The sequence below is a fragment of the Oryctolagus cuniculus genome, chromosome 9, assembly GCF_051225735.1.
Source record: "Oryctolagus cuniculus isolate XC-2025 breed Fujian yellow rabbit chromosome 9, ASM5122573v1, whole genome shotgun sequence".
Lineage (NCBI taxonomy): Eukaryota > Metazoa > Chordata > Mammalia > Lagomorpha > Leporidae > Oryctolagus > Oryctolagus cuniculus.
Genome location: NC_142875.1, coordinates 122,761,668 through 122,779,188, shown reverse-complemented (window position 1 = coordinate 122,779,188; position 17,521 = coordinate 122,761,668). Strand labels below are relative to the sequence as shown.

General features: G+C 43.9%; 1 protein-coding gene across 23 annotated transcripts in view; it reads left to right on the top strand.

Annotated features, from left to right (window-relative positions):
* DNAI7 (dynein axonemal intermediate chain 7) overlaps positions 1 to 17,521 on the top strand; it is an 85,911-nt gene that overhangs the window by 800 nt on the left and 67,590 nt on the right. For 21 of the 23 annotated variants that reach the window (XR_016213588.1, XR_016213590.1, XR_016213594.1 and 18 more), the window contains 3 exons: positions 5,031 to 5,115; positions 6,713 to 6,804; positions 10,345 to 10,446. Coding sequence is in view for 13 of the 23 variants with exons in the window: in XM_089304700.1 (XP_089160826.1) it covers positions 5,031 to 5,115; positions 6,713 to 6,804; positions 10,345 to 10,446 (279 nt within the window). In the remaining 10 variants the exon portion in view is untranslated. Of the gene's footprint in view, positions 1 to 5,030; positions 5,116 to 6,712; positions 6,805 to 10,344; positions 10,447 to 12,259; positions 12,405 to 17,521 lie in introns of those variants that run through there. The other 2 variants (XM_089304701.1, XM_089304702.1) reach the window with 2 other exon arrangements.

The window sequence follows — 17,521 nt, the reverse complement described above, 5'->3', positions numbered from 1 at the left end:
GCTGTGGGAGACAGATGAAACAAAGTATCTGCGAGGCGGCTTTCTAACCGTCTCAGTCGGAAGCATCTAAAATGGGGTAACACACAGTTGGAAGGGAAATGGGTGCATGGGAGGCAGACAGAGGAAGGAAGGAGTGGTGGCTTTGAACCCAGTGTAAATGGTGGAAAGAAAGAGTGGGGCGCGTTCCTGGCAACGTGCGAATGGAGCTTACGCCCATCTCTAAGTGCTGATAAACTCGGGGAGTGGCACGCATCTACTTGCTACTTTCCCGTGCGTGCTTAAGCGTCTTCTTCTTGGAGCTTCCAGCAGTGTTTCTCAAAGTGTGGCCCGTGGGCTGCTCCCTGCACTTCCGTCTCATCTGAAGTACTTACAGAACCTGCACATGCTGCGGCCTGCTCCCCTCCAGATCCGCTGAGTGCGTTCCTGGGGGGTGCCTAACAAGGCAGTACCCCCGAAGTGGGTAGTTAAACCGTGAGCGAGGAGAGCCGCTCTGTTCTGCACGCTGGAAGTCCCAGATGCAGACAGCTCTGCTCCCTCTGCAGGCCCTAGCGAGGGGTTGGTCAGACCTCGCTGTTAGCTTCAGGTGGCTCCAGGCTCTACATGGTGTTTGCCCTGGGCGCCTATGCCCACGCTGCCCCTTTCGGTGGAGACACCAGCTGCATTGGACGAGGGGCCCACCCTCTTCCTGTAGGACTTCACCTTAATTTGAATCAACGGAGAGCTATTTTCAGTGAGGTAAACTCTGGGTCCTAGCAGGCGGAGGCTTTACCCACTATGCCACAGCGCCGGCCTCCCAACTTTACTTACTTTCAAGCAGTCTTGAAGTTTTTGTCGCATAGCAACAACTAATGAAAATATATTTATCAATAGTACCAAAGGTACTGTCCCTTTTATAGAATTTTAAGAAGTTAAGAATACTTTTATCTTTAGAAACATTTGTCTCATTTAATTTACCCAATTCATATTTAACAACTATACTTAGATTAATTGAGAAACTGAGATATGACACAAGCATAATTATAATTTTACATCATTTTCTTGTCAAAGAAAAATTCTAAAGACTACATTATTGTGCTTAATACACAGCACACAATAAATGCTACATGGCATCTTAATCTGCATTATTTGTTCCTGAGCTAAAGTTAGACTTTTATAATTCTAAATAACCAACAAGGATAAGTACAACATTTCCTGGCAAGCAAACCGAGGCATAAATGTATTTTAACAATTTTGAAATCTTTGCCCTTTCTAAAAACAAATTCAAAGCAGTTTATATATCAAAAATTTGCTTAAGTTATAAGAACCAACATACATGTAGGTTATTACAATTTTTCTGAACCGTTATTCTAGGTGTATTCCATTTTTTCTATATTGTCTCTCTAATATGATAGCATAAAATCTTGCATATACAGAACTTATTCTCATTTTAGTATCTCTTCATGAAAAAAATTCTAGCTGGGGAAAAAGTGACATCACTCAGAAATCTATTAAGTGACCACTTATCATTCAGTCTTAGGGTGTATGGTAATACAGCAATATTATAATATTGTAATGAAATATTACTAGGAATATTACAGTGAAACAGCATCACGTTAGTTTTTTTTTGTTTTTGTTTTTGTTTTTTGACAGGCAGAGTGGACAGTGATAGAGAGAGACAGAGAGAAAGGTCTTCCTTTGCCGTTGGTTCACCCTCCAATGGCCGCCACGGCTGGCGTGCCGTGGCCGGCGCACTGCGCTGATCCGAAGGCAGAAGCCAGGTACTTATCCTGGTCTCCCATGGGGTGCAGGGCCCAAGCACTTGGGCCATCCTCCACTGCACTCCCGGGCCACAGCAGAGAGCTGGCCTGCAAGAGGGGCAACTGGGACAGAATCCGGTGCCCCGACCGGGACTAGAACCTGGTGTGCCGGCGCCGCAAGGCGGAGGATTAGCCTACTGAGCTGCGGCACTGGCGTCACGTTTTTTAAAAATACTTTTGTATGTATCATTTCTTACTTTTGGGTAATACACCCTAGGGGACTATACAGGTAGAGCTATGTACTGCAGGATCTGTCAAAGAACCAAATTTTTTTTGAGGGGGGGCTAGGATAAAGCTTTAATTAAGTTGTATTTCTTTTTTTTTTTTTATTCTTTGAGCTTTTCTTTTTTTTTTCTTTAGTAAATATCAATTTCCAAAGTACAGCTTATGGATTACATTGGCTTTCCCCCCCCCCATAATTTCCCTCCCACTCACACCCCTCCCATCTCCCGCTCCCTCTCCCATTCCATTCACATCAAGATTCATTTTCAATTATCTTTATATACAGCAGATCGATTCAGTATGTATTAAGTAAAGATTTCATCAGTTTGCACCCACACAGAAACACAAAGTGTAAAAATACTGTTTCAGTACTAGTTATAGCATTACTTCACATTGGACAACACCTTAAGGACAGATCCCACAGGAGAAGTAAGTACACAGTGACTCCTGTTGTTAACTTAACAATTTGACACTCTTGTTATGGCGTCAGTAATCTCCCTAGGCTCTAGTCATGAGTTGCCAAGGCTATGGAAGCCTTTTGGGTTCCCCGACTTGGATCTTATTCTGACAGGGTCATAGTCAAAGTGGAAGTTCTCTCATCCCTTCAGAGAAAGGTACCTCCTTCTTTGATGGCCCCGTTCTTTCCACTGGGATCTCACTTGCAGAGATCTTTCATTTAGGTCTTCTTTTTTTTTTTTTTTTTTTCCTGAGTGTTTTGGCTTTCCATGCCTAAAATACTCTCATGGGCTCTTCAGCCAGATCCGAATGTCTTAAGGGCTGATTCTGAGGCCAGAGTGCTATTTAGGACATCTGCCATTCTATGAGTCTGCTGTGTATCCCGCTTCCCATGTTGGATCACAAAGAACCAAGTTTTAAAACAAGTTTGGGGCCGGCGCCGCGGCTCACTAGGCTAATCTTCCGCCTTGCGGCGCCGGCACACCAGGTTCTAGTCCCAGTTGGGGCGCCGGATTCTGTCCCGGTTGCCCCTCTTCCAGGCCAGCTCTCTGCTGTGGCCAGGGAGTGCAGTGGAGGATGGCCCAAGTGCTTGGGCCCTGCACCCCATGGGAGACCAGAAAAAGCACCTGGCTCCTGCCATCGGATCAGCGTGGTGGGCCAGCCGCAGCGCGCTGGCCATGGTGGCCATTGGAGGGTGAACCAACAGCAAAAGGAAGACCTTTCTCTCTGTCTCTCTCTCTCACTGTCCACTCTGCCTGTCAAAAAATAAAAAAATAAAAATAAACCAAGTTTGGCAAGTTACGAAGCATTCTCTCTAAGCAGCTCTCTACCTCCTAAAAGGGAGTGTTCCCTTTAAGTCCAATGTCTAGTCACAGTTGAATCAAACTAGCCCAAGAGATATTATGATGGCATTGCCATGCAGGAGATTGGTACTCACCAGAGATGATGCCCTAAATTTTAAGCCGATTTCTTGTACCCCAAAAGTGCCTTAATACAACAAAATCAGATCAAGAAAAATAAGTGTTTGGGCAGCTGCTGGACTGTTCCCAGTTTGACTCAGGGAAGATGCCCATTCAGGACAGTAGTTCCTTCATGGTTGCCATTTGGTTGTAGAATGATCTCCAGGAGCCGACACTGTGGTGTGGCGGGTAGGGCCAACTGCCTGCAGTGCCGCATCCTATGTGGGCGCCGGTTCGAGTCCCGGCTGCTCCACTTCTGATCCCGCTCTCTGCTGTGGCCTCTACTGCTATGGGAAGCGGTAAAAGATGATCCAAGTGGGGGCCCTTTCACCCACGTGAAAGACCTGGAGGAGGCTCCTGGCTCCTGGCTTTGGATCGGCACAGCCCTGGCTGTTGCAGCCAGTTGGAAAGTGAACCAGCAGATGGAAGACCTCTCTCTGCCTCTCCTTCTCTCTCTGTGTAACTCTTTCAAATAAATAAGTAAATCTTAAAAAAAAGAGTGATTTCCAAAACTAGTTGGAAGACATGCTATGGATCCTCCACTACTGGGACTGCACATTCGGTGCACAGAGAGCCACTCATCAGCATTCCCCAAGGCGGTAGAGGTAAAGGTTCTTACAGATGAAGTGAGGGCAGAGAGGTGTGTTCAGCTCCTGTCCACGTTCCTGGTTGGTCTGCAGTGCTCATGGCCCTCGTTTGATTGGTCAACAGTATCATGTCCATTAGGGAATTTTAATGATATTCCCAGGGGCTCCAGTCAGTCTGGGGCCAATGTGCAAGTGGTAGTTCTTTTTGGCTCGGGGCTTCGGGTTCTTGAAAAAGAAACCCCTCCAGACAAGACCAAATATCAAGATGTTGTCTGTAGGGGAAATAAATGACCCTGTGAGTCTTGTGATTAGGGACCTTGCAGGACCGGCTGTACCACATCTTAATTCAGTGCACGAATGTTAGTAGGGGGTTGATTAGCCACCATCAGAGCAGGGAGAGGAAAGTAAGCTACAGGGAGGAGGCGGGGGACCAGGACTCATGGCATCCAGCATTGCATTCAAGGCAGTGCGGAGGGGGCTCAGTTGTACCTCCTGGAATGTTAAAGTCCCTAAATACTGCCACCTGGAGCACCACCTACTCTATAAACCTTTTACTTGATCCTTCCTGTGGAAAATATACTCTCATTCCTTCAAATTTGCAGGATAACTCTCTGTATTCTTGCTAGTCATAAAAATACTTCTCATCCTCTGGCTGCACAGTTTTCAGACTATTTCTACCTGTATTTTACACAATTCCTTACAACATTTAGCACCAATTTAAAGATACGGAAACCAGGAATGAGGGAATTATTTAAATTGCTTGTACTTGTCACAGTCACCCCACGCTTGAACAGTTTATATGCCTGTCTTTTTATTTGCATCCAGAAATGTCCATCAGTGTACTGAGTCGAGGCTTTGCACTAACAGGCAGTGTTCTTTATTGAATGAATGCATGAAAAACTGGTTTCGTGAACGCAAACTGCTTTTCATAATTACTGCTCAAGTAGGTGTGTTTTTAAGTAACTTGGGGGCATGTTGATAGCCTTTTTTCTGTTGTGGCTTTCATTAAGCCTGGCGGTAAGAAAAAGAAGCTGACCAAAGCTGAACGACTGAAGCTGCTCCAGGAAGAGGAGGAGCGACGACTGAGAGAGGAAGGTAAGAAACAGTGATACTATCTTCATAAACAGGTAATACCAGCAATAAACTGGTATTTCTAGAATCCAGTTGATTTTTTTCCCCAAATTCCTTGATTTCTATAACATGCTCTATTTTATAATACATATCTGGTATTTACAGGGGTACACAGAAAGATCTGTTAGGACATAACCAAACACATTCAGGTACATTTTAGACTAGGATTGTCATCTAAAATACACAAGGACCCAGGTAAACATTTCAGATAAACCGTGGCTCATTTGGAATAATATGCCCCATGCATTATTTGGGACATCCTTAAATTTAAAAAGATGTCCTTTAGTTGAAATTCAGATTCAGCTGAGCATCTGTGTTTTCCTTTGCTAATTCTTCCCCCTCCATCTTGCAGTGTTTTGATTTGCTGATGAAGTCAGGGCCACTGGTGCTGGTTGTACAGTGAGAGTCCTGAAACACAAGCTCCCTGCGCACGAGACGTGGCCACTGGCCAGAAATGCAGCAGCCTTCGCTTTATACCGTTCAGTACTAATTATTTACCAAATTAAAATGGCTGCTTCATTTATTTTAAAAATCAACTAAATATTAATAAAAGCCTTGGTTAATTAAAATACCAAAACTTTATTTAAAAAGTCTGAATATTCCAAATGGTTTTAGCACTCAGCACTAAGAACATCTTTAGATTCTGATACAGGGTTTAGAAAGATTGTCTTTCCAATTCCATTGTCTTTTTTAAAAACTTATAATCATATAAATCCTTTCTAAGTGACCCATAATTAGCATATGATATGCGGGTATACATTTTGGGGAATGTTAGGTTGAACTGACAGTCTTCACCATATATTTCATGTTTTGTTCTTGAGAACAAGAGGAGATTAAGGAAATTGCCTCTGATGACATCCTTGTCTCCAGGTTGAGAAAATTTCCGGAAGACTTTCCCTGCCTATAGTTACTCAAGGTGGAGCTGTCATTTTTTTTTTTTTTTTTTTTTTTTTTTTTTGACAGGCAGAGCGGACAGTGAGAGAGAGAGAGAGACAGAGAGAAAAGTCTTCCTTTTGCCGTTGGTTCACCCTCCAATGGCCGCCGTGGCCGGCGCACCGCACTGATCCGATGGCAGGAGCCAGGTGCTTCTCCTGGTCTCCCATGGGGTGCAGGGCCCAAGCACTTGGGCCATCCTCCACTGCACTCCCTGGCCACAGCAGAGAGCTGGCCTGGAAGAGGGGCAACTGGGACAGAATCCGGCGCCCCAACCGGGACTAGAACCCGGTGTGCCGGCGCCGCAAGGCGGAGGATTAGCCTGTTGAGCCACGGCGCCGGCCAAGCTGTCCTATTTTATTATTTAAAATAATTCTTGGATCACTGTAAACTTACTGGAGAAGAGAAATGCCATTCTGGGCCTATTTGTTGGCCGGAAACTTTGGGAGTCTTGTTACTTTTTTGAAGAAAGGAAAGCGTAACATTTCCTCACCTCCACCACATCCCCAAAGGCTGTGACTACTACAAGCTATTCCACCACCACTACATCTTGAAAATATGTGGGGTAATTTTAAGGCTTAAAAATACAGTAGCCCAGTCACGGAGAATTTCTTTTGTCTGTTTTTAGAGGAAGCCCGGTTGAGATATGAGAAAGAAGAACAGGAAAGACTTGAAATACAGCGTCTTGAGAAAGAGAAATGGCGTCAGCTGGAAGAAAAAGTAAACCAGCATTAATAATGCTCTTTTAACGTTTTGTTTATTTTCATCTTATTTGAAAGGCAGACAGTCAGAGATCTTTGGTCCTCTGGTTGACTCCCCAAACGGCCGCTACAGCCCGGGCTGGGCCAAGCAGAAGCAGGAAGCCCAGAACTCAGTATGGGTTTCCCACGTGTGTGGCAGGGACCCTGGTACTTGAGCCATCGCCCATTATTTCCCAGGGTGCACATTAGGAGGAAGCGGGATTGGAAGCCAAGTAGCCAGGACTGAAACCAGGCACTCAGATATGGGATGTGGGTGGCCCAAAAGGCAGCTTCCGCATTGAAGGTTTAAATTGTGTGGCTGTCAGATCTGTTGCCATCCAGTGTCCTTGTCATTCCGTAGTTACCAGTAATATTTTACTCCTACATAAAGTATTTCAACTCATGTAACCCTACCATAATGTAAGTGACAATCTTACCTGTGTTTCTACAGGTAAGGAAACTGAGGCGTAGATAAATTAGGCAGCCAATAGGTGACAGCGTCAGGACTTAGACCCAAGCAATCTTGCTTCAGAGCGCATGCTCGTAAGCATTGGCACACACGAACCTGTGTTTTAGGCTATTTAACAGGGACGAAAAGCAGTAGTTCACAATGTTCTATTTTACTTTTTTTCCTTCGATTTCCCTTTCCTTTCCATTCCCTTCCTTTCTTTTCTTTTTTTTTTTTTTTTTTTAATCAGAATCTTTTAGATCAGTAGTTCTGAAATGTTCTGGTTTCAACAAAAAACTATTAAAGTAGTAAAAATTGAAGCCCCCGGGGTTGGTGTTGTGTGACAACAACAGACATTGCCTTTGGGCACCAGGTTGAGTCGTGGCTGCTCCACTTCTGATCCAGCTGCTGCTGAGGTGCCAGGAAAGCAGCGGACGGTGAGCTAACTTCCAGGAACCTGGCACACTCGTGGGAGGCCTGGATGGAGTTCCAGGGCCCTGGCTTCTGCCTGGCCAGCCCTGGCTGTTGTGGCCATTTGGGGAGTGAAGCAGCAGTTAGATCTTTCTCTCTGTAACTCTGCCTTTCAAATAAATAAGTCTTGAAAAAATTAAAGACCCTAAGGGACTTTTGTTTATGTGGATTACATCTATCAATATATACTGTATTAGCAACTGAAAATGATAAATTTTAAAACTTACTATGTTAGTAGACATGACATAAACATGGATAAAAATAAACTTTAATAAACATAATATGTTAACATTTTAAAGAAAACTATGTATTTTTTAAATTAGAGAAACTAATGGTATTGTTTATGTTTTTAAAATCTATTTACTGTCAGACTTAACAGAAGACAGCTGAATTCTCATATCAGCTGTGGTATTCCATCAGGTGCAATGTGTTGTTTTGATTGTATCTGGCTTGATACAGATAACGCAGATGGAAAAAGAAGGAATATTTTAATAGCCTTTAACCCATTAAATCCCAAATATTTCAATATCATAATATTTATATCAAAGTTACCATAAGTGGTATCTTTATTGCTCAGTTTATGCCATTATCAGAGGTCTATAAATAGGGTGATGGGACATAATGGATTAAGATGGTTGTGGATGTTCTTCTCTGATACCATATACCAAAAGTCAGCAAGTGTTAGTTTCTTTTTCTTAATTTTTACCACTTTCTTTTATTTATTTGAAGGGCAGGAAAACAGAGATTCCCCATCTGCTGGTTTACTGTCCAAATACCCACAATAGCCAAGACTGGGGCAGGCTGAAGTCAGGAGCCCAGAACTCAACCCAGGTTTCACATGTGGGTGACAGTGACCCAACCAATTGAGTCATAACCTGCTACTTCCCAGGGTGTAGGAAGTTGGGACTCTAATCCAGGCACTCCAGTATTGGATGCAGTGGCATGTTAACCAGTCTACCAAATGCCTGCCCCAAGGGGTAGTTTATTAATGTGGAACCTGAAACCTTATTTATGAATTCTTCATTTCCTATTACATTAAAACATTGCCTTTGTCTTATACTCTGAATAAATGTTGTATCTGTGCATGATTTTGTAGTATTGTGAATGGCTTGTCTGGAAAAATTTCGTTCACTAAATTATTTACTTTCAAATGTTGATGTAGTTTATTATTCATTATCAAAAAGCCACATACAGTAATGTCATCTGTAATCAAATCAGAAATTTTTAAAGATTGGGAAACATTCAAACTTACCATGGTAAATGTAAGTTTTCTAAAATTTGATTTTTGCTTGAGAACTTGAATTTTATCATTGGCAATATTTATTTTGAGTTATATCCTGGAAATGACATATTCAGTTCATTTATATTTGAGAGAATATCTACCGGAATAGTCAAATAATTGTACCAGTGTTATTTTTCCAGCATTTTGTGTTGAGCCAACATTGTGGCACGTTGGGTAAAGCCACTGCTTGCAGTGTTGGCATCCCAGATGGATGCCAGTTTGAGCTCTGGTTGCCCCACTTTTGATCCAGCTCCCTGCTAATGTGCCTGGGAAAGCAGTGGAAGACCACTGAAGTCCTTGGACTCGGGAGACCTGGATGGAATTTCAGGCTTCTGGCTGCAGCCTCACCCATCCTAAGCCATTGTGACCATTTAGGGAGTGAACCAGTAGGTGGAAAATCTCTGTTTCTGTCTCACTCTCTCTGTAATTCTGCCTTTAAATTAAAAAAAAAAAAAAGACATTGTGTGTTTTATGCATACAACCTGTTTGTTGATGCAGAACATTAAAAGCATACTTAACATTGAGATTTAATAAAAATAGTTGTCAGCTCTTCAGTGTATTTTTATGGGAAGCTAGCTCCTCTTCCTCCCCATGCCCCTGAAATTAGCACAGCACGGCACCACTGCTTGATTTGTGCCAAGGCATCAGTATCCTTATACCATCTTTCACTGCCAGTTCCAGCATGAACACCATGGAAAAGGCAAGTGAGGTCTCAACAGAATTATGAAAATGGATTTGGGGCCTGGTGCTGTGGCATAGCAGGTAAAGCTGCCACCTGCAGTGCTGGCATACCGTATGGGCACCGGTTTGAGTTCCTGCTGCTCCACTTCCGATCCAGCTCTCTGCTATGGCTTGGGAGGGCAGTGGAAGATGGCCCAAGTTCTTGGGCCCCTACACCTGTGTGGGAGACCCAGAAGAAGCTCCAGGCTCCTGGCTTCAGATCAGCCCAACCCCGGCCTTTGTGGCCATTTGGGGAGTAAACCAGTGGATAGAAGATCTGTCTCTCTCCCTCTCTGTTTCTCTTTCTGCCTCTGCCTCTCTGTAATGCTGCCTTTCAAATAAATAAGTATTAAAAAAAAAAGAAAATAGATTTGTCCATACATATCCTGAATAATTTCTGATGACCCACTGAGAGTCTATCTTTTCAACTTACTTTTTCAGATGAAATGTTTGGGAATTATCCAGTTACATTCAAACTCATTTTAGAATTCATTTCGAAACTATACTTACATGCTTAAGCAAATAACTTTTAGATGTTACTTGTGAAACATAGAGCTAAAATTTAAGAGGAGATCAACCTATATATCCCTATGTATCAGGATCGACAAAGGAGAAGAGAAGAACTTGAGGAACTCTATTTGTTAGAGGTGTGTTTTCCTGAAGCAGAGAAATTGAAACAAGAGACTAGATTGCTTTCTCGGGTAAGACTGATTTCTTTCTTTTTTTTTTTTTTTTTTTTAAGGGGTGAAGCGGGGTGGAGTGTGTGTGAGGTGTTAACATGTTTGTTACCACAAGAGGGAGCTGTACGATACTGTGCATTTTGATACCATACCTATTTAAAACAAAAACCTTTTTGATCTAACAAATCTCTTGCCTTTGGTGAAGTAACTTGATATAACTGTAGAGAGATGTTTGTCAGTACCTTTGAAATGTTGATATCCCTTGACTGGTACTCAGTTGTTGGCAATCTGTGCCGGCATGCCTCATTTTATTATCTCTTATTGTGTTTCACTGATAATAAGGTTTTAACAGATTGAACATTTGTGGGAACTCTGTGTTGAGCAAGTCTATTGGTAACATTTTTTCAGTTGTGTGCTACTTTGTGTGTTTGTGTGACATTTTGCCAATTTTCATAGTATTTGAGACTTCCCTGTTTTTTTCAGGTTAGTTGCAGTGACCCATGATCAGTGACCTTTGGTGTTACCATTGCAGTTGCTTAAGGGTGTCACACACTGTGTCCCACAGTGACAAACTTAGTTGATAAATTTTGTGGGTGCTCCACTGTCGGGCCATGACCCCACCCTCTCCCTTCCCAGGGGCCTCCCTTTCTCCTGCAACACAAGAATACTGAAATCAGCCAATTAATAACCCTACAGTAGCCTTGAAGTGTTCAAATGAAAGGAAGGGTCACACATTTCTCACTTTGAAACAAAAGCTAGAAATGTCTAAGCTTAGTGAGGATGCACGTCAACAGCTGAGGTAGGTCTCTTGGACCAAACACGTAGCCGGATTGAGAATGCAGAGGAAACCAGAAGTGCTGTTGTGGAGAACACACACATGGTGAGCAAAACAGCCTTACTGCTGGCAGGGAGAATGTTTCAGTGGTCAGGAGACGAGATCAAAGCACCTGCAACATTCCCTGCGGCCAAAGCCTAATTCAGAGCAAGACCCTACCTCTCTTAAGTTCCATGCAGACTGAGAGAGGTGAAGATGCTGCAGAAGAGAAGTTTGAAGCCAGCAGAGGCTGGCTCATGAGGTCTGAGGGAAGAAGCAGTCTCCCTAACATAAAAACTTGTTAAAAAGAATTTGCTGGAGGTCATAGATTAAGACTGGGTATCGGGCCGGCGCCGCGGCTCACTAGGCTAATCCTCCGCCTGCGGCACCAGCATACCGGGTTCTAGTCCCAGTCGGGGCGCCGGATTCTGTCCCAGTTGCCCCTCTTCTAGGCCAGCTCTCTGCTGTGGCCAGGGAGTGCAGTGGAGGATGGCCCAAGTGCTTGGGCCCTGCACCCCATGGGAGACCAGGAAAAGCACCTGGCTCCTGCCTTCGGATCAACCCGGTGCACCGGTCGCAGCGCGCTGGTCGCGGCTGCCATTGGAGGGTGAACCAACGGCAAAGGAAGACCTTTCTCTTTATCTCTCTCTCTCACTGTCCACTCTGCCTGTCCAAAAAAAAAAAAAAAAAAAAAAAAAAAAAAAAAAAAAAAAAAAGACTGGGTATCTACCCTGGGCCCAATAGACTAAACCAATAGAGTCTAATAGTAACTGAGCTCTGGGTGGTTGCAGAAGCACCCTCTCCAGTGAACTAATGAAGGCTGTAAGCAGTTGGCTGGTTGTTTGACAAAACTGTAACCAATTAAGTTGTTTTCTGTGCCGCCCTTGGTTTTTCTGTAACTTCTGTCCAACGGTGTTGGTGGCTGGAGTTCTTTGAATCTGCCTTGATTCTAGGAACTGTTCGGCTCGTCATTCATGTGGTGTTTTGCTTCGTTTTTCATTACCCTACTTGACTTAATTGGCCTGAGTATTTTCTTTTTTTAACAGTTGTGGGCTAGTCGACAGGATACAAAGCAAAGCAGACCCCGGAGCGTCAGGTGACCAGGCAGACACACCCACTGGGTCTGTTGTGCCCACGGTGTTCCTCCTGCCTCTGGGCATTGTGGGTAGGTTCTATCTTGGATTCTGAAGTTCCAAGGATTTGGGTTTTGGGTGGAGTTTGTTTGAGCAAAGTTTTGGTGTGGATTGAGGGCCGCAGGGCCAACCAGAAACTAGATGGGATTCAGTAGGAACAGAACTGGGTCTTGTAGAGAGGCCTCAGGTGCCCATTTAGGTCAGACAAGGAAGAAACCAGACTGGGCTCAGGAGGTCAGTACAGTCACCAGAAGACAGGGAAGCGTGTGTCCAGCTGGGTGGAGGGAGCGTAGGCCTCCATCTGTGGAACTCCGCCCAGGGTTAGGCCTGTGCTGCGAGCGAGCACATTTGGGCACAGGCAAGGGTCAGTTTGTACTGTGAGAAAACACATGGCCTTTCTGGGATCTGTGGGGGCTGCCTGGATGACACAGAAGCTGGACTGAGTCTAAGGTCTGGAGTTCCTCCATGTGGTGCTGCTGCCCGTTTCATGTCTAAGAATTCCTGGCCCTGGTACTATTTTTTTAAAAATCACTCAACCTTACCAGTTACAATTTGGAATTACAATGGCCACAAAGAGAAAGTTTTAGTTTGCATGAAAGTGCTTACTAGTGAGGCTTACTACAAAGGGAAGGATTAAAAAACCTTGTAGAAACAACAAGATGTGTTTTTAAATTAGTACACAGAGGCTTTTAAGAGACTAAGGAGGAAAAAAAAGTTCTTTGTAGAATCTGAGTCCTTCGATTGGTGGGTCTGCTTCTTTAGGCACCTTTGTGCTTTGGTTAAAATGTTAAGTTCAGAGCAATAATTAAGGTATTTCAGTCTGCCCTGAACTCAGTAATTTAATTAATTAATTTGTGTGTGTGTTTTGTTTTGTTTTTCTGCTCAAACTCTACTTAATGCCACTGGCCTAAGGGACTAGTCCTTTAAATCAGTGCAAGGTGAAGCAGCAAGTGCTGGTGTAGAAGCTGAAATGAGGCTGTCTCTGTGGCTCCTTGTTGATGGGCCTGGGAGAGCTCTCTGCTGTGGGCTCAGAAAGTAATGGAAGATGGCCAAGTCCTTGGGCCGCTGCACTCATGTGGGGAAACCCAGAAGAAGCTCCTGGCAAGCCCTGGCCCTTGAAGCCATTTGGGGAGTGAACCAGCAGATGGAAAATCTCCCTCTACCTACGGCTCCTCTCTGTACCTCTTTCAAACAGATCTTTTGAAAAACTGAAACCAATTATCTTAAAGATCCCGCTAAGTTAATTGAAGGTGGCCACTCTAAACAAATTGTCAGTGTGCACGGAGCAGCCTTTTATTGGAGAAGATGCCATGCAGGGCTTTAGTAACGCTAAGGAAGGTAATGCAGGGCTTCACACTTGCAATGACAGGTGGACTCCATTGTTAGAGGCTGATGCAGCTGGCGGTTTTAGTTAAAATCAGTGCTCATTTAGCATTTTAAAAACCCTAAGACCCTTAGGAATTACTTTAAATCTATCTGTGCTCTATAAATGGAACAAAGTCTGGATGGCAGCATATCTGTTTACAACATGGTTTGCTGAACACTTTAAGCCTGTTGTGGAGACTTACTGATGAGAGTAAAGATCCCTCTCCAGGTGTTACTGTCATTGACAATGTGCCTAGTCAATCCAGAGCTCAGATGGAGATGTGCAATGGAACTAATGACAACATCCATTTTGCAACCCTCAGATCAAGGAGTAATTTCAACTTTTTTTCAATTTTATGACGGACATAAGTAGAGATTCTTTATTCTAGACCAAGTAAATAAAAAATATTCTGGAAGGATTTTACCATGCTAGGTGTCATTGAAAATATTTCAGAATCATGGATACAGGCCAGAATGAAATTAACAGCTGTTAGGGAGAAGTTGATTAGAGATCATAGATGACTTTAAGGGGATCAAGACTTGCATGAGCAAAGGAGTAGTTTGTTGAGATACAATTTATTTCTGATAGAGAGGCTGTGAAAGCGGTCAGGGACAATGACAGATTTGGAATATTAGGTAAATTGACTAAGTAAAGCAGTAGCAGGATTCAAGAGGACTGATTCCAACTTTGAAAGAAGTTCTGTTTCTAATATGCTATCAAACAGGACTGTGTACTACAGGGAAATCCTTGATGAAATGAGGAGTCGTTGCTATCTTATTAAGAAATTGCTACAGGGGCCAGTGCTGTGGTGTAGGGGTGAAGCCACTGCCTGCAGCACCGGCGTCCCATACAGGTGCAGGTTCAAGTCACGGCTGCTCCACTTCCAATCCAGCTCTCTGCTATGGCTTAGGAAAGCAGTAGAAGATGGCCCGAGGCCTTGGGCCTCTGCAACCGCATGGGAGACCTGGAAGAAGCTCCCGGCTTCAGATTGGCGCTGCTCTGGCCATTGAGGCCAATTGGGGAGTGAACCAGCGGATGGAGGACCTCTCTCTCTCTCTCTCTCTCTCTCTCTCTCTCTCTGTCTCCCTCTCTTCACCTCCCTCTCCCTTCAGCTCCCTCTCCCTCCCCCTCCCTCCCTCTCTCTTCCTCTTTCCCTCTGTCTCCCCCCCCCCCCCGCCCCGAATCTCTCTCTCTCTCTCCTTCTCTCTGTGTGTAACTCTGGCTTTCAAATAAATAAAGAAATGTTTATTTTAAAAAATTGCCACAGCCACACCAAACTCCAGCAGCCATCAGTATTCAAGACCTCCACCTGCAAAAGTCTAACTGAAATGGGGCCAGTGCTGTGGCGCAGCGGGTTAATGCCCTGGCCTGAAGCGCCGGCATCCCATATGGGCGCCGGTTCTAGTCCTGGCTGCTCCTCTTCCAATCCAGCTCTCTGATATGACCTGGGAAAGCAGTGGAGGATGGCCCAGGTCCTTGGGCCCCTGCACCCCTGTGGGAGACCCAGAAGAAGCTCCTGGCTCCTGGTTTCGGATCGGCACAACTCCGGCCGTTACAGCCAGTTGGGGAGTGAACCATCAGATGAAAGACCTCTTTATCTCTCTCTGCCTCTCTCTCTGTGTAACTCTGACTTTCAAATAAATAAATAAATCTTAAAAAAAAAAGTAACTGAAATACCAAATGATCATTAGCTTATTTTTGGCAGTAAGGTGTATACATTTTAAACTAAGGTATATGCATTTTTGTTTTTTTTATTTATGTACTTATTTGAAAGACAAAGAGCTCTTGTGCTGTGAGTTCTGAAGCCAGGAGGTCAGAATTCAACCCACACCTCCCACATGGGTGGCAGGGACCTATGTCCTTGAGCCATCATCTTCTGCCTCCAGGTTGCAGAGAGCTGGACTCGGTAGCAGAGCTGGGGCTGGAACGCCGGCACTTGACGAGGGTTGTGAGCCTCTGAACACTGGATCTTAACCTCAAGGCTAAATGGCTACGCCTATTTCCAGTTTAAGTGACACATAAAAATGACACGTTTATGGGGTTCCATACGTGATATTTTGATACACCTATGCATTGAGTAGTGTCCTCAAACACTTAGCGTTTTTTTTATGGTGAAAACGTCAAACATCCCTACTTTTTCTGTGTATACTTTACATTATCATTATCTGTAGTCACCCTACTGCGCCAACACAAGAAGTTGTTACTCCTGTCAGCCTGTGACTTAGTATCTACTGTCATTCATGAGCACTCTTTCCCCCACCCCTCGCTCTCCTGTTGCTGATAACCATCGTTCTACTTTGTCAGATGTACTTATTTGAAAATCCAGATACAGATGACATTATGTGGTGCTTGTGTTTCTGTGCCTGGCTTATTTCACTTAATCACCTTCATTTCTGTCCATGGTGTTGTAACTGACAAGATTCCATTCTTTTTTTTAGTACGGAAGAGTATTCCACTGTGTATATGTTACATACTACACTTGATCCATTATTTGGACCCTGAAATATTATTTCCATTTCTTGGCTCTTGTGAATAGCACTGCAGTAGACTTGGGAGTCTAGCTGTCTCTTCAACAGACTGATCCCCCCACCTTGGGTATATACCTAATAGTTGGATAACTGGATTATGTAAGTTCTATTTTTAGGATTTTAAAAAACTTTACATGAGAGAGAGACAGAGGGTCATCCATTCACTGGTTGACTTCACAGATGTCTGCATAGCTGGGCAGGCCAATGCCAAGAACCTGGAACACAGTCTGAGTCTACCATGTGGGTTGTAGAGCCCCAAGTACTTGAGCCATTACCACCAGCCCCCCCAGGTATGCATTAGCAGAAAGCTGGAATCAGAAACAGAGCCAGGACTCAATCCTAGGCACTCTGATAAGGGATGCAGCATTTGAAGCAGTTACTTAACCATTATAACAAATGCCCATCCTTCTATTTTTATTTTTTAAGGAACCTCCATACCTTTTTCTTCAGTGGCTATTAACTAATCTGCATTTCTAGCTGCAGTGAACAAGAACTTCCTGGTGTTGCCAGCACTTGTCATCTTTTGTCTCTATGATAATAGCTAACCTAGCTGGAGTGAGCTATTCCCATGGTAGTTGTGATTACCTTTTCTTGGATTTAATGATTTTTTTATGTATCTTTTGGTCTTTTGTATGTCTTTTTTGAAAAAATTCTGTTTAGATCCACTGTTAAGTTTTTAATTGGATTGTTTGAACTTTTGTTTTGAATTTTGCTATTGAGTTGTTAGAATTCCTTAAAAATTCTGTATATTAACCCCTTGTCAGATGATGACCTGCTAATAGTTTTCACATTCAGTAGGTTGTTTCTTAACTGATGATTTCTGTTGCCATGCAGAAGCTTTGAAATCCCATTTATCGGGGCTGGCACTGTGTAGTAGCCGGAAAAGCCGCCACCTGCAAGGTTGGCATCTCATAGGGGTGCTGGTTCGAGTCCTGGCTGCTCTACTTCCAATCCAGCTCTCTGCTGTGGCCTGGGAATGCAGTAGAAGTTGGCCCATGTCCCTGGGCCCCTGTATGCACGTGGGAAACCCAGAGGAGGCTCCTGGCTCCTGGCTTTATATTGCACAACTCTGGCTGTTGCGGCCATTTGGGGAGTGAACAAGCAGATGGAAGATTTCTTTTTTTCCTTTTAAATGGTTATATACAATATGTATGTGGCTATTTTTTTTTTAATTTTATTTGAAAGAGTTACAGAGAGGCAGAGGCAGAGAGAGAGATACTCCATCTGCTGGTTCACTCCCTAGATGGCCACAACG